This window comes from Vulpes vulpes, chromosome 3 (assembly GCF_048418805.1).
Source record: "Vulpes vulpes isolate BD-2025 chromosome 3, VulVul3, whole genome shotgun sequence".
Taxonomy (NCBI): domain Eukaryota; kingdom Metazoa; phylum Chordata; class Mammalia; order Carnivora; family Canidae; genus Vulpes; species Vulpes vulpes.
The window spans coordinates 81,225,011-81,249,791 of NC_132782.1; the positions used below are offsets into that span (position 1 = coordinate 81,225,011).

The window sequence follows — 24,781 nt, forward strand, 5'->3', positions numbered from 1 at the left end:
TGCTGACTGGGCTCTTGTCCTAAAACTGCCCAGTGGAGATCTGCATAGGGAAATGTGCTATGCTTCTCTAGACAGTCTTTTTCCTGTGCAGCGAAGCAGCCATAATTGACTTGGAGCAGTAGCAGCTTTGGTGCAGATACCTGGAAACTACACATTTTAATCTCTGCCCTTTTTTATTAGCTTGTTTATTCACATGATGGGAAAGAAAATACATTGAACAACGAATTTCACTACAATTATGATTAAAAAAACCTTGAGAGTTTAGTGAAAGCGGATATGAGCTGGAACAATTGGGAAAAGGCATTAGGAAGGAAGTGCAGCATTTAGATGCCCAGAGGGGGAAAAAAGTACATTTCCGGCAGTGGGTGGGAATAAAGCTGATGAATTCTGGGAATTAGAAGGAAGTAGTCCACTTGGGGTTGGCTGTGTCAAGAGCTTGAAAACTGAACAGGAAAAGTAAACTCAGAAGAGTTTTGTCTGCAATAGCAGTCAACAAAAATATTAGAGCAGGAAACTGGTAATTACATTAAGTTAGTCTGTTCCACTTCTTTTTTCTTTAAAGTATTTATTTATTATTATTATTTAAGTAAGGTCTACACCTAATGTAGGGTTTGAATTCATGACACCAAGGTGAAGAGTTGGGTGCTCCACCAACTCAGCCAGCAGGGTACCCCTGATTCTCCCATTTTAGATCTTAGCAATACCAATACCAGGGCTGGATTCTAGACCAAGGTGGCCCCAAGTGTTCAAGTCATTATGGTCCCTATTCTCAAGTGCAATTAGAAGGTTTTTTGAAATACCAAATTTTTCCAAAATGTGTTTTTTAATGTTTTTTGGAGTCCTTACTCCGTGTGTAGTTTGCTGTTAGTATCTAGTCCTGCCAATGTCCATCCCATTAAGTCACCTAGCGTGTGCCTCTCAAATCTCTCAATCTGTCTCCCATGATCTTGTTACATTTGGGTCCCTTGGTATCCCTGCCACAAACAACTATAGTTCCTTCTAAGTGGTCACTCCAAGCATCACACACTGTGACCAGGATGATCACTTTCTTTGCCACTCTCATTTCTTGATATTTCCCACCTCAAACCCCCAGTTTTAGGTATGTTGTCCTGAATTTACCAAGTTGGTCCCCCTGCTCCTGCTTAGAACATTCATCTCTCATTTCTCTGACTAGTGAAGTGCTACTTCTTTTTTTTTAAAGATTTTATTTATTTATTCATGAGAGACACACAGAGAGAGGCAGAGACATAGGCAGAGGGAGAAGCAGGCTCCCTGCAAAGAGCCTGATACAAGACTCCATCCCAGGATCCCAGGATCCCACCCTGAGCCAAAGGCAGATGCCCAACCACTGAGCACCCAGGTGCCCTGCTACTTATCTTTTCACAATCAACTCAAATGCCCTGAGGTTGCCCCTAACCCTCCTAGAAGAAATGGCTACTGAAGGAAGATGCCCTCCCCTGTCTGCTAGGTGATCAGAGGTGGCTCTTTCACATGACATCTGACCTGGAACTTACATTTTACTGGGGGGTGGCAGGGGATGATAGGGATACTTCTCACCTCAAAATGAGAAGAAAAGGGCTTGGCATTGGCATGCACCACTACTTTCAGGGACACTTAGCAGTCTAGCCCTGTTCAAGAACAGGCTGGGAAGGTACATCTGAGGCCAGTGAAGGTCTTTGAAGGAGGGGTATGATTAAATGGGGAGAGAATTGAGTGTTTTGGGTTGTACTGGATAGCCAAACACGGCTGTGGACTGTGTGAGAGTCGTTGGTTTGGAGAAGCAGCTCGAAAGGCTCTTCTCCAGGCTGCTAGTGCTGTCCTCCTACTGTGCCCTCTGTACCCTACTCATCACAGCACTGTCCTAACTTGTGCCTCTTTTCTCCCTCTGCATCTCCCAGTACAAGGCCCTGAACACTGGAGGTGCTAGTAAAGGCTACTCTGAATTAATGGATGTATCTTTTTTTTTTTTTTTATGTATCTTTAATAGATATGGCCTTTAATGTATTTTTCCGAAGAAGCTTCTCTATTATCTTTTCCACCAAGCCCCTAAAAACAAACATCATACTAATAACCAGATCTCAACCACACTCTCTTCTAGAAGTTAACTTTGGGGTGAGCAAGGCTGAGGCTCCAGTTGACCTTCCATAGAACCTTCCAGCGGGTTAGGTCCAGGGGTTTCTTCCCGCCAACCCCCTTCCGCCCCCACCACGCATCCCCGGGCGTGGCCGAGCGCGGCGCCTTTAAGAAGGGGGCGGAGCACAAGTGGAAAGACAAAGCCCCTGGCCGCGCGCTCCCCCTCCCCCTCCGGCACACCATACGGACAGTGGTGCCCGGATGTCGGTGTCGCCGTCGGTGACAGATGGCGCAGTGTCTATATATGTTAAGGGACTTCTCTGGCCTGACCTCTTTGAATTCCAGGCCTTTCGGCCCCCCCCCCCGCGTCTCCCATTTTCAACTCCGCCGCTGCAGGCCCGCAGGCCTGTCACCAGCGCTTACATAATGTGACCTTTCACCTCTTCATACTGCCCTCTAGTGCGAGGCAACCCAACTACGCGGCCGGGAAAGAGGGCGGGATCCAAGCGCAGAGCGGCAGCTGCCCTGAGCCAATAGGCTGTGAGCGCCGATCAGCTCTCCGCCTATTGGAGCATTCGCCACCGGCGCCACAGGGGAGCAAGTTAGTGTGTGCGCTGGCCGGGCGGGGGGGAGGAGGGGAATCTCCCGCCATTTTTCAATAATTTCCTCCGGTGCCGCTGAGGAGTCGTGACTGCTGAACGCGGGGACCCGTAGCTGAGGTTGGACCGGAGGCTGCCGGGCGGCGCAGCGGTGTGCGTGGGAGTTCCGTGTCCTTGCGTCCCGTTGCCTGGCCCTCGCGCGGCCGCGCCAGCAGTGAGGGAGCCGAGTTCGCGCCGCCCTCTCACCCCTCCCCTCCCCCACCCCACCCCACCCCCGGGAGCCAGGCGCTCGCTCCGGGCCGCGGGGCCTAGTGTTGCGCCGCGGGCTCTCCGACGAGCCGCCACCTTCCGGGCCGCCGCCGCCTCCGCCGCCGCCGCCGCGATGGCGCCGCTCCTGGGCCGCAAGCCCTTCCCGCTGGTGAAGCCGCTGCCGGGCGAGGAGCCGCTCTTCACGATCGCGCACACTCAGGAGGCTTTCCGCACCCGAGAGTATCCTTTCCAGCCTGGCCGGGAGGCCGCCGGCGGGGTGGGCGGGGTGGGCCGGGGGGCACGCCGCGGCCCGGCGGGCCTCGTAGCCCGCGCCGGTGGCAGCTGTCAGCGCGCCGGGCGCCGGCGGGCCTGCACCCCGGGCCGGAGCTCGAGCCCGTCCCGCGGGGTGGGGGCGCGGGCCGGCCCGGAGCCCCGCGCCCTGCATCCTTTCCCCGGGCCTCGCTTTCGAGGAGCGAGCCCCCTGCCCCCGGGCGGCTTTAGGCCCGAAGTACGCCCGGGAGAGGGCTTTCGTTTGCTCGCTTTTTCTCTCTTTGTAAAATTAAACCTGCAACTTAAGTTTTTGAAATCGAATCCACGCGGCCTTGTGATGCGGCGTGTGCAAGATTTTTTGGTGCGTTTTACCCCGATCTCCGCGGGGGCTCTTGTGTTTTTCTTCTCCCGAGTGGACTTGAGGCTGGTGATGAAGTGACAGGATCGTCAGGCACATCCCCAAGACGGACGAGACTTAGGGTCAGGGGAAGAAAAAGTTATCTTGGAGGAGCTGAGGCTTGCTTTTCCCGGCACGCACGGGTTTGAAATGCTGGTGATTTAGCAGGAGATCGGTATTTGTTTTTAAAAAAAATTTAAAAGGAACGTTTGAAAAATACGAAAGCATGCGTAAAGTTTTTATGTTGTATTTTTGGAATAGGAGACTGATGTTTTAAATAAGACGCATCCTCTTTTTCTAATCCTCGTTTAAGGTTCCTTGCCCAAGCTTAGAGTCTTTTAGCTGTACGACTTTTATTTGCTTTTTTCTTTTATGGATGCCCTTTTCAAGAGTGCAAAAAGAATCATGCTTTCTTTAATGTATGGAACGCTGCGAGACTGAAGGCCACTTTATTATTGAGTTTCATCAGCCCTTTTTCCTTTGGAAGGACTGAATTTCTTAGTTTCTGTTTGCTTGCTTGCTTCCTTAGGGGAGGAAGTGCCCATTGCCCATGCGAGCGATGTCATTTGATTTCATTTCTCTTTGATCCTCTATTATTATGCTTTACAAGATAACCTCATTCTTGTTCCAGTGCAGTTTGTGAGGTTGGGTGTTTACATTCAGAGACCTGGAAAGTGAGCCTGTGGTATAAGAAGGCTCTTGGAGAAATATAGCTATAGCATCTTCTTGTAGCTGAAATGGATCTTGGGGATGGTCAGGTTCTCCTGCCTCTTTGCCAGGTGAGCCCAGAGGGTTGAGGTCTTGTTAAAGGTCAGACACTGAAATGATGAGACTTAGGGGTAGAATGCAGTGCTTTTCTACTTTTTCCCTTTAATTAAATCCAGAAAAGAAGGCAGCTTCTGTGTCAATTTGTGGTCTCAGGTAAGGTGCATTTCAGGGAGGGGTTCAGGTGGTAATCTTTTTTTTTTTTCCTGTTAGGACTTTTGGAAAGCTTTGGAGAAGTACTCTAGCTCCACTGAATACAGCATTATTCTAAGTGTCCTACTTTTTTATTTTTATTTTTTGAAATACTTAAAAACTTCAGTGGGGTAAAAAAATATTACTGTGGGAATATGCCATATATGTCCTTTTCAAATGTTATTTAAACATCATTTTTTTGAGTATTTGATTGGTACTCACTAATATTATCAGATGTTTATTTTTCACGTCTGGTTCGAGTGTAGTGTAAGAAATACCCAATAGAGACAAGCTCGAAGTCTGGTAAGTATTGAGCCATGTAAAAAATGGCTATAGGTAGCTAATTTAGAACTGGCAGCCCAGGCCTTTTTGTATCATTTACAGAAATCATTGAAATGCAATGGTATGTATGAGTTTCTGTTAATGATGGCAGTTGAAAATTGAAATTTTTTAAGTGTTAGGTATTTAAAAAAATTCTTCATTTAAAGAATTTCCTATCCTGGTATTTAGAACCCTTTTTAACAAAGGAGTTCTTAAATTGTGTTGCATATGGAGGGAGAAGTTGCTTCCTTGGTTAGTTTCTACAAGTGGAAGTACTTTAAGGATTTTTTTTTTATAAGATTTTATTTATTTATTCATGAGAGACACACAGAGAGAGGCAGAGACACAGGCAGAGGGAGAGGCAGTCTCCATGCAGGGAGCCTGATGCGGGATTCGATCCCAGGACCCCGAGATTAAGCCCTGAGCTGCAGGCAGACACCCAACCGCTGAGCCACCCCAGGCGTCCCGGGGATGGTTTTAAACAATTGTACTGTGTGGTTGGTAGGTAGGCATATTTCTTTATGCATATTTCTTTATTAGGCTCATAGTTCATAGAGAACTAGTATGTGGTCAAACTAGCATTTGAAGTATGTTATTTCCACTTTTTTTTTTTTAAGTTTTTGTATGTTTTTTAAAGGTTTATTTGTTAGACACGCAGAGGGAGAAGCAGGCTCCATGCAGGGAGCCCCATGTGGGACTCCATCCCGGGACTCCAGGATCAGGCCCTGGACTGAAGGCGGCGCTAAACCGCTTAGCCACCCAGGCTGCCCTGTTATTTCCACTTCTTAATTTATATTTACAATTATGTTTTTAATAGAATTTGGTACTTTAATTTTCTCCTAACACCTACCTTTTGATTGCATGTATATGCAATAGCACATCAGTGAGATATTTTATTGACTTAAAGCTGGTATGTTCTTGTAGGCATTATTGTACCTCCTCATTAAAATTACAGTGGTAGTTGTGAATGATGCATAAATTTAATGCCTGGGTTTTATATATTGATTATGTTTATTGTATTATAGCTTTGAATCTGTGGTACATTAGTTCCTAGGTTAGTACTAAGGCAATACACTAGATCTTTGGAAAAATTAACTTTACCGGAATCAATTCTTGATGTGATTATCTGGCAATAGGAGAACTAAGTGACTATGTCAAGATGGGTTTTAAGGAGGAACTGAAGCTATAAGCAGCCTGCTGTAGGCTAATGTTTTGTTGTATTGCTTTACCTATCTTCCTCTGTAAAGCTTAGAAACAACTACTTCATAATCTTTGTAGTCTCAACATATGAGAGCTTTTAGATGGTGTAATGAGGGGCTGTTAGAACATAGTTAATCTGGCAGTAGGCAAGAGTGACTAGATATGTTTTAAGAGTTGGACTTAAATTGTAGTTGCAAGCCAGGATTTTATTGGACGTTGGAATAGTGAGTTCTTATGTTGATTTTTATAATTTAATTTCTTTAAGGAGTTAAATTAGATGAGAATTGCCTCTAACTTGATGACAGACTGTTCCGAAGACAGAAAAGAGGATAAAAAGCAAATCTTTAAATTGGTGCTTTGTCATTTCACATAGAGCTCTTAGGGTTATAGTTATGCTTATTTAACCTCCATACTTTTGTGGGCCACTTCCTTTCAGGCTGTCAAGTACTTTATTGAAAGAAGCAATCCTTACAAGGCTAAAGAGAACAAAGAATCAGCATATTGTGGTAAGGAGGTAGCTCTTGAATTCATGAAAAAGTAGATGTTTAATGAGATATAGGATTTGAGAATATCTTGTCATTTATAACTTACACAACCTTTGGAGAATTGCTTTGACATTTTGTCTGCAATTATATGTGCAGCAGTGGCTGGAACATAAAAACCTCAATTGGCATTTGCTCTGAGTAGTTATTTGAGAGTAAGTGACTTATTTTGGTAACCTAAAATCTGAAATAGGATTTAGAGGCAGCTGACTGAATATCCTTGTAATGGGCTTTTTTTTTTCTCTTGATTTGAACTTTTTTTTTTTTTTCTCTTAACGTAAGTCAAAGTAATAACCAGAACAGAGTTACATAAACTTAAAAACGCTGCTGTTGGGGTTGTAGGAATTTTAGTTTTGAACTTTTGAGATTAATCTTAGATGACTAGTCAAAAACTTTCATGTATTGTCAGAGGGCATTCATTCATTCCTAGATGTAAACCTAACGAAGATAGTGCTGTCCAATAGAAATATAATGTGAGCCACGTGGGATTAAAGGTTTTCTAATGGCCACATTTGAAAAAAAGGAAAACAGGTAAAAGGAAAGACACATTTTTCTTATTCCAAGACCCAGGCTGAAGGAACAGTCCCTGTCCCTAACGTGCTTTTCTAGTGGCCAAAAGACCTGGAGGATACCATGATGGCTTTTTAAGTTTCTTTGTGGTGGCATCTATCCTATCTGTTCATCAAAGCAAGTCATGTGGCTAAGCCTAACACCAGTGAGGAGGGGATGGGCATTACTCTTTGAGACATTGCAAGCCACAGGGCAGAGGGTGGAGAAGTAGAATCCTTTTATGGAAGGGAGATGACCATTTGGAAAGACATCTACCTTATTTCAGGGTTCAGGAAATGTTTCCTGGGTAAAGTTACTTTTAAGTTGAGATCTGAAGTATAATTAGACTGTAGTTAAATGAAGAGTAGAGGTTTGTGCCTTTTTTTTTTTTTTTTTTTAAAGATTTTATTTATTTATTCATGAGAGACACAGAGAGAGGCAGAGGGAGAAGCAGGCGCCATGCAGGAAGCCTGACATGGGACTCGATCCCCGGTCTCCAGGATCACACCCTGGGCTGAAGGCGGCGCTAAACTGCTGAGCCACCCGGGCTGCCCGAGGTTTGTGCTTTTTGAAGAGTTTGTGAATCTGAAAGTTCTTGAATTTTAAAACTTGAAAGATTTCTGTAGCTGGAGTGAAGAAGTGAGAATGGAGATAGAGCTGTTTAGTGGGGCTAAACCACATAGGTCCTTGGGAGATAGGCTGAGGTGTTTGGGCTTTTTGCCTTATGTGTATGGGAGGCCGTTTACAGATTCCAGTAGGATAGAAGCAGGCGCTTAGGTAGGAAGCTCACTGTGGCCGCAGCGTTGAGAATGGATTTGCAGCCTAGAAACTAGTGGCAACTAAACTAGTGAGGCCAGGGAGGCCTGATGAGTGTCTGCCTTTGGCTCAGGGCATGATCCCAGAGTCCTGGGATCTAGTCCTGCATTGGGCTCTCTGCATGGAGCCTGCTTCTCCCTCTTCCTATGTCTCTGCCTCTCTGTCTCTCATGATTAAATAAATTCTTAAAAAAACAAAACAAAACTAGTGAGGCCTTTGTTAAATAAATTAGTGACAGGTATGAGAGTCTGAACTAATTTACTAGCCCTTGAGAAGTACCATAGATTTCAGAAATAAATTAGGTAGATGTGACCGGATTTGGTGATAGGGGAGGAATCAAGGATAATGTTTTGGTTGTTACTTGGTTAGTGGGTCATTCTCAGATAATAGAGGATCTAGTGTTTTTTTTTTTTTTCTTTTTGTTTTGACTGGGAGTGTAGGAAGTGAGTGTTTAGTTTGGATGTTCTTCTATTGAGTTGCTGTGGATATCCAAATAGAGGTGTCTGTATTCCTAGTGTGTTACATGGGCCTAGAGTTCAGAGAGGAGACTGAGCTGGTGAAATTACTATCATATAGGTGGTAATCGAAGTAATGGGAATGGATGTGATCCATCCAAAATGAGAATGCTCTACTAATAGTGATTTTTCGGAGAATGGTGGGAAGGATAAGTATCAGAGTAGATAGAAGGGACTTATTTGCAAAAGCATAATCAGTAAAAAAAAAAAATTGATACTTAAATATGTGTTGTTTGAAGGAAAAATGCTTCTTTTTTCTTCATAAAAATTACGGAACTTGCTCAACAAAATCTTGATTGGTGGTGTGATTTTCAGTAGTCTGGGAGCCAGAGGATTGCTTCCCAGTGTGAACATATTTGCATTTCAGGGGCCTGAGGGCAAATGAGATTTTAAAGTTAAGAGGAAGAACTGCGTTTAAAAACAAATAAGATTGTGAAGAAGAATGTTTGGGTGAGAAGCACAAAGGACCAGAGAAGGATTACCAGTGAGGCCAATTAAAATGTTTAAAAATGTTTTGGCTGGTTGAAGTGAGGATCAGAGGCTGAATTTGAATAATGGCGCAGTTGTAGAAGAGGAGGGAATGAACTGAGAAATAGATATGAGGTTGCAATTAGGAACTGAAGACCTGAGATGATTCCCTGGTTTCTGACTTGGACACTTAGGGCCTTTCTTTCACTGGCATTGGGAATAACCGTGAAGAAGCAAGCTTAGGAGAGAGGGAAGGTGTAATAAAAGTTTAGTTTAGAAAAAGTTGGTTTAGAGGTGTCATTGAGGCATTCTGGTGATACAGTCTTGTGTGTTACTGGCCATGTTGGTCAAAGGAGGATGATTGGGGGCAGCCCCGGTGGCGCAGCGGTTTAGCACCGCCTGAAGCCCGGGGTGTGATCCTGGAGTCCCGGGATCGAGTCCCACGTCAGGCTTCCTGCATGGAGCCTGCTTCTCCCTCTGCCTGTGTCTCTGCCTCTCTCTCGCTCTCTCTGAATAAATAAATCTTAAAAAAAAAAAGGATGATTGGGCACATCATTCCTACTTTTTTTTTTTTTTTTTTTTTTTTTTTTAAGATTTTGTTTATTCATGAGACAGAGAGGCAGAGACACAGGCAGAGGGAGAAGCAGGCTCCATGCAGGGAGCCCAATGTGGGACTCGATCCCAGGACTTCAGGATCACACCCTGGGCTGCAGGCAGGCGCTAAACTGCTGAGCCACCTAGGGCTCCCCCATTATTCCTACTTTTAAAAATAACAGCTAATACCAGAAACTTAATACTCTTTCTTTAGGACATACCTGTTTTTTTTTTTGTTTTTGTTTTTTTTTTAGGACATACTTGTTTATCTCACATCCTTTCTGATTACATAGTGAATTTCTTCAAAATAACTAAATAGCGCATTAGAATGTTACCAAGCTTTTTGAATGTTTAAATCTACTTACTGATCCTATCATTATTTTACCTCCCCTTCTTAGTACAAAACAGATAACAATTTTGTTGGTTAGTTATGGTAATGTCACTTTTTTTTTTTTAAAGATTTTATTTATTCATGACGGAGAGAGAGGCAGAGACACAGGCAGAGGGAGAAGCAGGCTCCTTGGAGGAAGCCCGATGCGGTACTCTGATCCAGGGACCCCGGGATCCTGCCCTGAGCCAAAGACAGACACTCAACCACTTAGCCACCCAGGCATCCCAAAGTGATCATGTCACTTTGGAAGCCATGCTATTTCCTTTTCTTCCTATAAGTTTTTATAAATTTTTAGTGAGATTGAATTTACATAGCTTTATATGGAAGCTTGACTCTTGGTTGTTGCTGATACTCTTGTTTATACATTTAAATATTAGCACCGTTCCCCAGTGAGGAAAATAGACTTAGGTTTTGTTTTCACCAGATCCAGAAAAAGACATGGTAAGGGAAGGTGCTTACACTATTGGATGAAACTACTATTTTTGGACTATCTATGGATTTATCTCTGTCATCCATAATTTCACTGATTATTAACCCTGGAAAACAAAGAATGTCCATATATTAAGAATGAATTATTTGTTTAGTTGTGAGGTGATATTATAGAGGAAGTTGTTTAAATACTTTTATTTCAACTACTGTAAAAAGTGTCACTTGGAAAGTACGGAGATTGGCAGCTAATTCTCTAGTTGTGGTGTCAGTTTATTTTCTTGGGTAGCATCTGTTGCTGTGTGTAAAGTAAATTAGTTACTTGTTTGAATTTGAATATGGCTCTCTGGTAGTGAATTCTAGTTGGGCTGGTGTGGAAAGTTACCATTTATAAGGCACTAACATACGATAGTCTCTTCCTCCCATTTGCCTTACAAAGATCGAACAGTGTATGGTAAATGACTTGTGAGTGTAGTATTATTGGGATGACATAAAGACTGGGTAAATATGATATCAGTTATTTTTAGGGCTTTATGGAATTTATTTTTTAAACTCTTAAGGATCAACAGGTGTTTCTGAGGAATGGACGGCTTCTAGTAAAGGATTATTAGCATATGCACAGGGTTATTCCAAACTGCCTATGAGATTGGGGTAGTCTTCTCATCTTTCCATGGAGCAAATTCTTAAGCTTGCTGACCATCTGAGTTGTGTAACAATTCCATATACCTTAAATTCTTATTCCTCATGACGTGTTTAATTTACCTTTATTTTTTCTTAAAAATGTTCAGTGCTATGAGAGTCTTTTTTTTTTCCTTATGAGAGTCTTCTTGAAATGAAACAGGTGAATTGAAGAAATCACAATTATAACAAGATACTAATTTTTAACAAAAATTTTATTTTTTTAAAAAAGATTTTATTTATTTATTTATTTGAGTGAGAGAGAGAACACGAGCAGGGGAGGGACAGTGGGGAGTAGCAGACTCCCAGCCGATGCCCTAAGCAGGGAGCCAATGGGGAGCTTGATCCCAGGACCCATGATCATGACCTGAGCTGAAGGGAGATGCTTTGACTGAGGCACTCAAGTGCCCCATGACAAACCATTTTAGTCATTTTTTTAATCATTTGTTTCTTATTTGTCACTTGAAAACTCTGATTTCAATTTTAGCTTTTTATGCTATATATTATAGAAAGGATGCTATAGGTTTTTTTTATGTAATAAAGTATTTTATGGATATGGATAAATTGTCTCTGTTGCTTGAATATTGTTTTCCTGAGCCACCGCTAACAAGAGAGTATGAGGCCCGCCTGGAAAGGTACAGTGAGCGCATTTGGACATGTAAGAGTACTGGAAGCAGTCAACTAACACACAAGGAGGCCTGGGAGGAGGAACAGGAAGTTGCTGAACTGTAAGTAATAGAAGCAATGCTCTTGTAGCACCGTTTTGTATTATTAGGAAAGGGGGAATTTTACAGTAAAATTACTTATATTTAAATTTGTGGGCATATGTTGGAATACATCACATTAGTATAATGTATTGGTGACTGAGTGCCCTTGCTTAGTGGTATTTTGCTGGTAACAAAGTATATGGAACATATAGTTGTGTGTACTCTTATTTAGGTATTTCCTAGGCTTTGTTCTTGCTCTATATACTTTAACCGAAATAATTCTGGAAATACAGTTTTTGTTTTTTTTTTTTTTTTTTTTTAGAGAGAGTGAGTACACATGTGAGGAGTATGGAGGGGCAGAGGGAAAAGGAAAGAATCGTAAGCAGGCTCCATATTCCTCACACAGCCTGATGCGGGGCTCACGGGGCTCACCGAGCTTGATCTCGCAATCCTGAGATCATGACCTGAGCAAAACCATTTAACTGACAGCCACCCAGATGCCCCTCTGGAAATGTGGTTCTGAGCAAAGGAAGTTGATAATCTAGAAGTAATATGGAGACAGCAAATTAGAAAGTTTTCTTTATTTTGTGGTCATTTGAAATTTAGGACAGTCTTTACAGTAGGTATCAAACATAAAGCAGTTTGAAGACAGTTTATCTAAATGGGGTGATTGAATGAGGTATTTTTAAAAATCATGTCTACAGGGGCACCTGCATGGCTTCGTGGTTGAGCATCTGCTTTTGGCTCAGGTTGTGATCCTGGGGTCCTGGGAAGCCTCCCCTCACAGAGACTTCATCTCCCTCTGCCTGTGTCTCTGCCTCTCTCTCTCTGTGTCTCTCATGAATAAATAAAATCTTAAAAAAAAAATCATGTTTATGTTCAAAGTGCCTACTCATCTGAGTATTCTCTCAAAGAAAACACTCAGAATTTGGGCAGTAGGGCATGCAAAAGATATATGGAAACCAGGGGTGAGGGACTCCTGGGTGGCTCAACTGTTGAGCATCTACCTTTAGCTCAGTCATGATCCCAGAGTTCTGGGATTGAGTCCCATATCAGGCTCCCTGCAAGGAGTCTGCTTCTCCCTTTCCCTATGTCTCTGCCTTCTCTCTGTGTCTCTCATGAATAAATAAATAAAATCTTAAAAAGAGAAAAAAGGCAACCAGGGATGATAATTAAACAAATCTTTAAGGAATTGGGAATAGAAGCTTTTTCTGTGGGCTTTTCATTGACTTCTCTTGATAGCAGATAAGCAGAGAGCATACAGTTTAGTAATCTAATACTGTTCTGCTCTTTTGTTGGTGTAATGGCACTAGGTTCACTTGAGACCTGGTTCTAGTAATGACTCCATCACTGACTAATAATTAGTTGAGTCTGTTAACCAGATGTCTGTTTCTTCTTTGCTTGGTCACTTACATTGTCCCATTTTGGATTAGTGTAATTTATTTTTTATTTTTATTTTATTTTTAATTTATTTTATTTATTTATGATAGTCACACAGAGAGAAGGAGAGAGGCAGAGACACAGGCAGAGGGAGAAGCAGGCTCCACGCACTGGGAGCCCGACGTGGGATTCGATCCCTGGTCTCCAGGATCGCGCCCTGGGCCAAAGGCAGGCGCTAAACCGCTGCGCCACCCAGGGATCCTGGATTAGTGTAATTTATGTATGTGTTTTGTTTAGTGTTACTAGACCAGGGACTAGCCAGCCTTTTCTGTAGAGTGTGAGTTGGTAAATATTTTAGGGTTTGTGGGCCATGTGATTTCTGTCTCAACTATTCATCTCTGACATTGTACAGTGAAAACAGCCATAGATAAAAACATAAAAAAATTGAGAATGGCTATAAGTAAAAGATAATTTAATTTACAAAAACTAGTGGTAGGTTGAATTTGACCCATGGGCAGTTGCCAACCTTCATAGTAGCTTATGGATTTCTTGAGGGCAGGTCTCATATTTGACTTATTCTGGATTTGGTTACAGTGCCTAGGTGCTATCCTCTACACTATATAAGCACTTACTGTTTGCTCTTTGCAAATAGAGATAATGCTACCTTCTCTGGGTGTCTTTTTGGGACAAAAGGGTATGTGTGTGAAAATTCTTTGTAAATAAAAGATGGTAACCATTAACCTACAACAAAGAGTATGAAGAGTACTAAGGAGGAACTCAGTTATTGTTACTTGTAATATGATTATATTAGAAAAACCCAAAGAGAACCAAGTGAAAAAATGTTAGGAATAAGTAAGAGAATTTAGTTTAAAAATGTAAATAAATTGCTTTTCTACGTACAAAGAGACAGTGGTAATTTAGAGACTAGAGATAAACTTGGAGTCATTAGGGAAAACTTCATGGCGCTTCATGAGGAAGGGGACACTTGAAAGGATAGTTTGTACCAAATTATAGAAGACAAGATGAGGCATTTGTATTTAATTCAGTGAATGTAGGAGGATAGCAATAATTTTTTTATCAAGAAAGAAACAATTGGAGTTAGGCTTTGAGATTAATCTGGAAGCAGTGTGTAGGATGAGTTAGGGAAGGAAGAGCAGGTGGGAAGTTGATGTACTTTTGCTAGGATAGTATTCAGGTAGAGTCAATGGTGTTATTGGGAATAGAAATAATGAGATGGATTCTCTAATCCTTCCTGTGAAAAGAGTTTTTTTGGCCCTAACTTTGGAAGAGCCCCCTCAACTTCCTTTTTGACAATTCATAATGCACATTAGTATATTAAATATTTTCAGAAGCCCTCCAGTAAAGAAACTGTAGCTTGGTTTAACCTTGTGGATTCCAAACTTACTTGACCTTAGAAGCCATTACATCAGAGGGAAGTTCTGAAGCACACAGTTGGGGAATGTTTTATGTGATTTGATAGCAAACAGAGAGAGCATAGGGTTTGATGGGAGGGATTACTGAAAAGGTATGGTTTTATATATATATATTTAAGATTTTATTTATTTATTCATGAGAGATAGAGAGGCAGAGACACAGGCAGAGGGAGCCCAATGTGGAGCTCGATCCAGGGACTCCAGGATCATGCCCTGAACCAAGGGCAGATGCTCAACCACTGAGCCACCCAGGTGTCCCTTTAATTTTCATTTAAGTATGGTTTTAATTTTTATTAAGTATGGTTTTTTTTTTTAAAGATTTTATTTATCTATTCATGAGAGACACAGAGAGAGAGAGAGAGAGAGAGAGAGAGAGAGGCAGAGACACAGGGAGAGGGAGAAGCAAGCTCCATGCAAGGAGCCTGATGTGGGACTCGATCTCCGGTCTCCAGGATCACACCCTGGGCCGCAGGAGGCGCTACACCGCTGTGCCACCGGGGCCGCCCTAAGTATGGTTTTGTAATTTTTATTTAAAATAGAAATAATTTTTTAATAAAAGAGTTATTTATTTATTTATTCATGATAGAGAGAGAGGCAGAGAAGCAGACTCCATGCTGGGAGCCCGATGCGGGACTCGATCCCAGAACTCCAGGATCACGCCTTGGGGCAAAGGCAGGCGCCAAACCCCTGAGCCACCCAGGGATCCCCCATTTTTTTCTGTTTATAAAAGTAGTGTATACATGTTATAAGAAAGTAAGCAATACAGAGTTAGTATAAGAATCTGAACATCGGGGTCCCTCGGTGGCTCAGTGGTTTAGTGCCTGCCTTCGGCCCAGGGTGTGATCCTGGAGTCCCGGGATCGAGTTCCACATTGGGCTCCCGGCATGGAGCCTGCTTCTCCCTCTGCTGTGTCTCTGTCTCTGTCTATGTCCTATCATGAATAAGTAAATAAGATCTTAAAAAAAAAGAAAAGGGGGATCCCTGGGTGGCGCAGCGGCTTGGCGCCTGCCTTTGGCCCAGGGTGCGATCCTGGAGACCCGGGATCGAATCCCACGTCGGGTTCCCGGTGTATGGAGCCTGCTTCTCCCTCTGCCTGTGTCTCTGCCTCTCTCCCTCTCTCTCTGTGTGACTATCATAAATAAAGAAAAATTTAAAAAAATATATATTTAAAAAAAAAAAAAAGAAAAGAATCTGAACATCACTGTCCACCCTCACTCCCCAGGAGTTAGCTGTGTGTAATGAAGTTTTAAGCCTAGTGACTGGGAAACTTAAGGGAGAGCATGCATTTATAGGGGTTGGGAAAGGCCTCGTGGAGTTAAGACAGTCTGAGGACATCTTGGGACAGTGATAAGCTGGGAGGGAGGATGGTGGGAGAGGACAAAAGTGACAGCCTTAACAAAGGCAGGGAGACTAGAAGTTTATCGATTGGACTGGGGAATAGCAGATAATTCCATAGGTAAATTGTAAGGCAGTATGATAAGAGATTTTTAAGGGTAATAGTCTGTTGGAGGAACATTTTTAGTTATAAACAGCACAGAGTCACTGGAAATAATGATAGTGAGCCTAGTATTTGGATTTGCATGAACGTTCTTGTGCCTGATCTTCCCCTTTGCCCTGCAACACAAATATTAAACAATCTGGTCAGAATGGAGATCTTAACAGGTGTCCATTTAGGTTGCTTCCCATTTTCTGCTATCATGAAGAATCTAGCAGTGACTGTCTTTGTGCACATATGACACTTGTGATAATTGTTGTCAAACTGCTTTCCAGAAGAGTGGAAATACAGGCTGTCAGCATGCAAGAGTGCCACGTTGCACTCTTTATTTGTTCAATGTTGGGTATGTTAATTAAAATTCTTTTTGGTAGTTTAGTAAGTGAAAAGTAGTACCTCATTGTTTTACTTTTGCAGGGGCTTTGGAGTTCAAGCCATGGTTCCAACATGTTAATTTTGATTTAGTTCCCTTATTCATAAAATGAAAATTCTTTTTTTTTTTTTTTTTTTTTTTTTTTTATGATAGTCACAGAGAGAGAGAGAGAGAGGGCGCGAGGTAGAGACATAGGCAGAGGGAGAAGCAGGCTCCATGCACTGGGAGCCCGACGTGGGATTCGATCCCGGGTCTCCAGGATCGCGCCCTGGGCCAAAGGCAGGAGCCAAACCGCTGCGCCACCCAGGGATCCCTCTTTTTTTTTTTTAAAAAGATTTTATTTATTTATTCATGAGAGAGAGAGAGAGGCAGAGACACAGGCAGAGGGAGAAGCAGGCTCCATGCAGGGAGCCTGACATGGGACTCGATCCCGGGTCTCCAGGATCCCACCCTGGGCTGAAGGCAACGCTAAATCACTGAGCCACTGGGGCTGCCTATAAAATGAAAATTCTAGATAGCTCACAAGGTATTGTGAAACCTAAATGAATGAATGCATAGGGAAGAATTTTATTGATTGAGGCCTAACACGAATAGAATCAGGTTATGGTTTTCTTTTCTTTTCTTTCTTTTTTTTTTTTTTAAGATTTTATTTATTTATTCATGAGACATACAGAGAGAGGCAGAGACATAGGCAGAGGGAGAAGCAGGTTCCCTGTGGGGAGCCTGACGTGAGACTTGATCCCAGGACCACGGGATCACAAACTGAGCCAAAGGCAGACGCTCACCCACTGAGCCACCCAGGTGCCCCAAGTTATGATTTTTTTTTTTTTAAGATTTTATTTTATTTATTCATGAGAGACACAGGCAGAGACATAGGCAGAGGGAGAAGCAGGCTGCATGCAGGGATCCTGATGCAGGACTTGATCCTGGGACTCCAGGATCACGCCCTGGGCTGAATGCAGGCACTAAACTGCTGAGCCACCCAGGTGTCACAAGTTATGATCTTCTAACAAAAAAATGTGTAAATGATATGAATAAATAATTCACACCTAAAAAGGGAAGTCTGCTACACAAACAAATGGGAAAATGTTCAGCCTTACTGATGATGTGCCTATTAGTTCTATTTTCCTAGATGAGAAAACTAACCTGGATAGGCCCATCTGACAGACAGAGCTTTTTAACAGTTCCTTCTTTGGCTTGCTTGCCACATGGTTTTTTTTTTTTTTTTTTTTTTAAGATTTATTTATTTATATATTTATGATAGAGAGAGAGAGGCAGAGACACAGGAGGAGGGAGAAGCAGGCTCCATGCCGGGAGCCCGACGCGTCCCGGGACTCCAGGATTGCGCCCTGGGCCAAAGGCAGGCGCTAAACCGCTGAGCCACCCAGGGATCCCCTTGCCACATGGTTTTTAAGCTTTGTTTTCCCAAGTGCCTGCTTATATTTGCTTAAGAAATGTATGCACTAATTTGGATTAGTTTTCCAGATAGGTTTTTTTGTGCATTTTCTTGGTAACTAATCACATGTTTGTTTAGTTTAAAGGAGGAGTTCCCTGCCTGGTACGAGAAACTTGTTCTGGAAATGGTTCACCATAATACAGCCTCTTTAGAGAAATTAGTAGATACTGCTTGGTTAGAGATCATGACCAAATATGCTGTGGGAGAAGAGTGTGATTTTGAGGTAAGCACCTCCCCCTTTTTTTGTACAATTTGACTCACCATATGTTGAGATTAGAACTTCCAGTATAGATTACAGAATGCAGTTCTGCATGTAAACCTGTGTTAAATTTGAAGTTTGCTATACTCAGTATCAGATATTGTAGGGACCAAATTTAGAACCATATTCATTGTTGAGAATGTTTAATATTTTGTTAATATTTTGGTAATTATTATACTGTGTACCATTGCATCCTTGTTTGCCCTGTTTTATCCCTTTCTGATAACTTTTCTATCTTGGGTTTTTGTGGTTGTGTAATTTTTTCATACTTTCTTTCAAAGACTTTCAGATAATGTTTAATCCAAATCTGAGGTGCCAACAAGCAAAGAATGTCACATCACTATAATAGTGAGCAAGTTGACTTTTTTCTCTTTCTTCTTTTTTTTTTTAAGATTTTATCTTATTTTATTTTTAAAGGTTTTATTTATTTATTCATGAGAGACACAGAGAGAGAGAGAGAGAGAAAGAAAGAAAGAAAGAGAGGCAGAGACATAGGCAGAGGGAGAAGCAGGCTCCATGCAGGAAGCCCCATGTGGGACTCGATCCCGGGTCTCGAGGATCACGCCCTGGGCTGAAGGCAGCGCTAAACCGCTGAGCCACCTGGGCTGCCCTAAAAGATTTTATTTATTCATGAGAGACACAGAGAGAGAGGCAGAGACACAGGCAGAGAGAGAAGCAGGCTCCATGCAAGGAGCCTGTTGTGGGACTCAGTCCTGGGACTCCAGGATCATGCACTGGGCCGAAAGCAGGTGCCCAACTGTTGAGCCACCCAAGTGTCCCTCTTCTTTTTTTTAACTAAATTTGTATTTTAATTTTCTAGCTCAGATAGCACAAGGATAACTGACTAAAATGAAAATTTAGGACTAAAGTAAACCCTTTGAATGGTTAAAGTAAGATTCAGGAGGGAGGGAACTAATATTTGTTAAATATCTGTATGTACTGGGTACTGGGCTAGTGTTGCTTTACCATAATGTCTTGCAGAATCTGCACAGAAATGTTGAGGTGGTAAACAGGCCCAAATATTTACTTATTTTTCTTTTTTATTTAAGTTCAATTTAAGTAACATATAGTGTATTAGTTTCAGAGGTAATCTAGTGATTTTTCTTTTGCATATAACACCCAGTGCTCTTTATATCACATGCCCTCCTCAATGCCCATCACCCAGTTACCACATTCCCCCACCACCACCTCCCCTCCAGCAACCTTCAATTTGTTTCCTATAGTTTAAGAGTCTCTTAGGGTTTGTCTCCCTCTCTGATTTCAGCTTATTTCATTTTTTTCCTTCTCTTCCCCATGTTCATCTGTTTTGTTTCTTAAATTCCACATATGAGTGAAATCATGTGATACTTGTCTTTCTCTGACTGACTTGTTTCACTTAGTGTAATACCCTCTAGTGTATCCTCTTCTATCCTCCACCCCCTTATCTTTACATGTTATTGGTTAGACCGTGTCTATATAACCATCCTTAGCTGCAAGGAGGCTGAGAAAGTGAATATTGCCTTTTTTTTTTTTTTAAGATTTTATTTATTTATCTGAGAGAGAAGGAGAAAGAGTATGAGCTGTGGGGAGAGGGAGAAGCAAACTCCCTGCTGAGCAGGGAGCCAGATGTGGGACTCCCGAGATCATGACCTGAGCTGAAAGTAGATGCTTTATCAACTGAGCCACCCAGGTGCTCCCCCCACCTTTAAAATTTTATTTTATTTTATTTTATTTTAAGCCTCAGAAGAGGCAGGCTGGCAAAAGAAAAGCAGTAGGGGAATGGCTTAGGTAGTCCAATGGCATCCAGTAAGTGATGGGACAAGGATTCAAACTTTTGTCTGTGTGGTTTCAAGGTCCTTGTTCTTTCTCTAATTTACTTTGACTCCCTGTAGCTCCTAGCTAGTTCTTTTTATATTTGTACTGTCTGTAGGTTTTAATCACATACTTCATATTAGAGTCCTAGCAGGAAACAGATGGCATATTCAAATGGTATACTTGAATTGAATTTACTAAAGGCTATAGACAACAGTGGGATCTAGGTCAAGGAAAACTCACAAGGAAAGGTTGGGTACCCAATTGCCATTAACAGTAGAGAGACTATCTCACTTACTTCTAAACCCCAAAGAAACAAGGGAGGGAGTGGGTATTGGGACTAGAAGAGAGTAATATAGTTGTAGAAGAATACTTTGATAGTAAGATGTAACCAGTTTCCTGGGGAGACAGTCAAGGGAATAAATACCCCAACATCACTTTTTTCTTCCACCATCTGATTTTTTTGCCTTTGCTTCCTGTTTTTTGAGTTCACCACGTCTAGAGAACAAGGGACCCCTTTGGTATATGTCACAAAGATCAGCCTGCATAAGCACAGAGTAAGGTAGAGAGGAATGGAGACCGATTTGGAGTGGCAAAAGGAAAATAGGCTGTACACCTCTTCAAGGTGAAAGAAAAGTTTGATGAAGAGGGAGAGAGAAATTAGGGAAATAAGTACTGCCCATAAACAAATGACCAGTGTTTAAGCTCATTGGTAACCCAGGAAAGCAAATTAAAAGCCTAGCAAGACCATTTATGCACTTCAGATTGGTAAATCAGAAAGTCAAAATAATGACAAGTTTTGACAAGAATGTGGAGCTGCTGGTTTCCTAATTTTCGTAAATATTTTCTGATGTGGGACTCGATCCTGGGACTCCAGGATCATGCCCTGGGCCAAAGGCAGATGCTCAACTGCTGAGCCACCCAGGTGTCCCTAGAAAAATGTTTTGAACTGCATGGAAGTGAAAACTGTGTTAGAATTTGTGAGATGCTGTCTATGGTAGGACTTAGGAGAAATATAGCACTAAACAACCAAATAACTCTTTTTAGAAAAAAAGTGGGGATCCCTGGGTGGCTCAGTGGTTTAGTGCCTGCCTTTGGCCCAGGGCGCAATCCTGGAGTCCCAGGATTGAGTCCCACGTCGGGCTCTCGGCATGGAGCCTGCTTCTCCCTCTGCCTGTGTCTCTGCCTCTCTCTCTCTCTTTTTCTCTCTCTCTCTGTCGTGAATAAAAAAAAAATCTTTAGGGGGAAAAAAGTCTCAAATCATTGACCATAGCATCTACCTTAAGAGATGAGAAAAAGAAGAGTAAATTAAATCTGAAAAAAAGATTTAATAAAGATCAAAGTAGAAATCAATAAAAGAGAAAACAGGAAAATCAATGAAACCAAAGGCTGTTAATTTGAAAAGATCAATAAAATTGATAAACTTCTAGCCAAACTCCTAGAAGAGAAAGAGAGGATACAAGTTAACCAACATGAAGAATTAGGTGATGTTTACAGTCTATAGATACTGATAGGGTAATGGAATATAATGAACATCTTTACGCCAATAAATTTGACAACTAAAATGGACAAATTCTTTGAAAGATACAAGCTACCAAAACCCACTCAACAAGAAATAGAAATATTAATAGTTCTGTGTCTATTAAAGAACTTGAATTTGTGTTAAAATTCTGACAAAACTCCAGGCCCAATGTGTACATTGGTGAATCAAATATTTAAGGAGGGGGATTCCTGGGTGGCGCAGCGGTTTGGCGCCTGCCTTTGGCCCAGGGCATGATCCTGGAGACCCGGGATCGAGTCCCGCGTCGGGCTCCCGGTGCATGGAGCCTGCCTCTCCCTCTCCCTCTGCCTGTGTCTCTGCCTCTCTCTCTCTGTGTGACTATCATAAAAATAAAATGTATCCCATCATTCAGAAAAAAAAAAAAAAAATTTAAGGAGGAAAGAGCACCAATTCTATACAGATGTTTCCAGAAAATAGAAGAGGGGAGTGAGAAGGGAATTCTTTGCAACTCATTATGTGAGGTCAGCATTACCCTGATACTAAAACCACATAAGCACATTATAAGAAAAAACAATGGACTAGGAAAAAAAGAAACTCTGTGCTCACAAAACTCCCTTGTGACTATAGATGCAAATTTTCTAATCAAAATTTTAGCAAAGGAAATACACTAGGGAAAGGACGGTTAGTTCATCATGATTCAGTAGGGTTTATCCTATAAATGCAAAGTTGTTATAATTTTTTTTTTAGTTGTTATAAATTTATTATAATTCTCCTTATAAACAGGATGAAAAACCATATGGTCATCTCATTTTACACACAAAAAGCATTCAACAAAATCCAACATCAGTTCCTAATAAAAACTCTGCAAACTAAATAGAAACTTCTTAAGTCTAATAAATGATATTTACAGAATAACTTCTGGCTGACATACCTAATGATAAAAGACTGAATATCTGCTGTCCCACTCCATTTAGCATTGTATTTGGTAGTTGTAGTCAGTAGTAGCATGTCAAGAAATGGAAATAAAGGGCATCTAAATTGGGAATGAAGAAGTAAAGTAATCTTTATTTTATTTTATTTTTTAAAGATTTATTTATTTGTTCATGAGAGAGAGTGAGAGAGAGAGAGCAGAGATACAGGAGGAGGGAGAAGCAGGCTCCATGCCGGGAGCCCGATGTGGGACTTGATCCCGGGACTCCAGGATCGTGCCCTGGGCCAAAGGCAGGCGCTAAACCGCTGAGCCACCCAGGGATCCCCTAAAGTGATCTTTATTTGCAGACAATATGACTATCTATGTAGAAAATCTCCTGCAATCTCCCATAAAAGCTACTACAACTAATAAGTGAGTTTATTAGCAGGGTAGCAGGATACAAGAAGTAATAACAAAAACCAATGTTAGCAACAAACAATTGGAAATTGAAATCTAGAAAGATCATTACCATTTATGGTAATATCAAAAAATGTGAAATATTCTGGGAGTAATTTGACAAGAGATACACAAGACCCATACCCTAAAAATTATAAGATGTTCCTGAGAGAAATTAAAGGATTAAAGGAGGCCTTTTTTTTTTTTTTTTTTTAAAGGAGGCCTTAAATGATAGACCTTTTGTTCATGGGTCAGAAAACTCTATTGTTAAAATGTCAATTCTTCCCAAATTGATATGTAGATTCACCACAGTTGCAATAAAATCCTGGCAGCTTTCAATTATACTCAAATTACAAAGTAATAATAAAAATCTCAGCAACTTTTTTGTAGGAATTGTCAAGCTAATCATAAAGTTTATGTGCTAGAGTGCCTAAGTGGCCCCATTCGACTCTTGGTTTCAGCTCAGGTCATGACCTCTCAGTCTGGAGATTGAGCCCTGCGCTGGGCTCCCTGCTCAGTGAGGAGTCCGCTTCCCCTAACTTCCTTATCCCTCTCCCTGGCTTGCGTTTTTTTCCTCTTTTTCTGCAATAAATAAATCCTTATTTTTTTAAGATGTTATTTATTTATTAGACATAGCACACAATTGGGGAGGAGGGGCAGAAGGAGAGGGAGAAGCAGGCTCCTTGCTGAGCAGGGAGCCTGACCCAGGCTTTGATCCCAGGACCTTGGGATCATGACCTAAACTGATGGCAGATGCTTAACTGACTGAGACACCCAGGCACCCCATAAATAAATCTTTAAAAAATATATAAAATTCATGTGGAAATACAAAGAGCCTAGCCAAAAGAACTTTGACAAAGAACAACAAATTTGTTAGAGGTATAATACTGATTTTGAGTTTTGATTAAGATGGTGTGCAATTTGTATAAAGATAGCTAAGTAATAATAGATCAATGGAAAAGAACATCATCCAGAAATAGACTCACATACATCCATACACACACTGATTTTTTTTTTTTTTTTAAGTAGACTCCATGCCCATTGTGGAACCGAATATGGGGCTGATACAACCCTGAGATCAATACCTGAGCTGAGATCTAGAGTCTGACTGTTAACCAACTAAACCATCTGGGCACCCCCCCATTACTGATTTTTCATAGAAATAGATAATTAAATGAAGAAAAGATTGTCTTTTCAACAGATGAATCTAGAATAATTGGATATCCTTATGTATAGTTGATACTTATTTTTTAAGGATTTTATTTTTAAGTAATCTACACCCAAAGTGAGGCTCGAACTTAACACCCTGAGATCAGGAGTCGTGTGCTCTTCCTACTGAGCCAGCCAGGTGCTCCTTTATAGTTGATTTTCTTTATTTTTTATTTTTTATTTTTTATTTTTATTTATTTTTTATTTTTATTTTTTTATAGTTGATTTTCTTAAAAATAGAAATTCTTGAACTATATGTCAGGTTACTGTAGTGATTATCTTTTGGCTTTAGTACATTGGTGCATGAATTATAAACTAGATGGTAATCATTTTATTTTTTAAGGTATCCTATTTCAATTTAGAAGTCTGAGAAATTAAGTTGGAAAAAATCACTGTGCTTGACTGTATCAGAGTTCAGTGAATTTTTATCAAGTGGAGTGGGGTGAATATTGGATAGTATATTCTAAACATCTTTAGGTTTCTGGTTCTTCTTTATTATCTTTGATTCTCTCCTGTCTCCTATATAGGTTGGGAAGGAAAAAATGCTCAAGGTGAGGATTGTCAAAATCCATCCTTTGGAGAAAGTAGATGAAGAGGCCACTGAGAAGAAATCAGATGGTGCCTGTGATTCTCCCTCAAGTGACAAAGAGAATTCTAGCCAAATTGCTCAGGATCATCAGAAGAAGGAGGCAATTGTAAAAGAGGATGAAGGAAGGAGAGAGAGTATTAGTATGTATGATGCTAGCTTTCCTTAGTGAGTTATGGTACT

The 24,781-nt window shown here is 41.3% G+C and overlaps 1 protein-coding gene across 1 annotated transcript in view; it reads left to right on the forward strand.

Moving 5' to 3' along the window:
* Window positions 1-2,330: 2,330 nt before the first annotated feature.
* Window positions 2,331-24,781, forward strand: part of BAZ1B (bromodomain adjacent to zinc finger domain 1B) — a 73,877-nt gene continuing 51,426 nt past the window's right edge. The window contains exons 1-4 of the mRNA XM_026019698.2: window positions 2,331-3,161; window positions 11,657-11,773; window positions 17,965-18,109; window positions 24,540-24,741. Coding sequence (XP_025875483.2) covers window positions 3,055-3,161; window positions 11,657-11,773; window positions 17,965-18,109; window positions 24,540-24,741 — 571 coding nt within the window. The 5' untranslated portion in view covers window positions 2,331-3,054. The remainder of the gene's footprint in view (window positions 3,162-11,656; window positions 11,774-17,964; window positions 18,110-24,539; window positions 24,742-24,781) is intronic.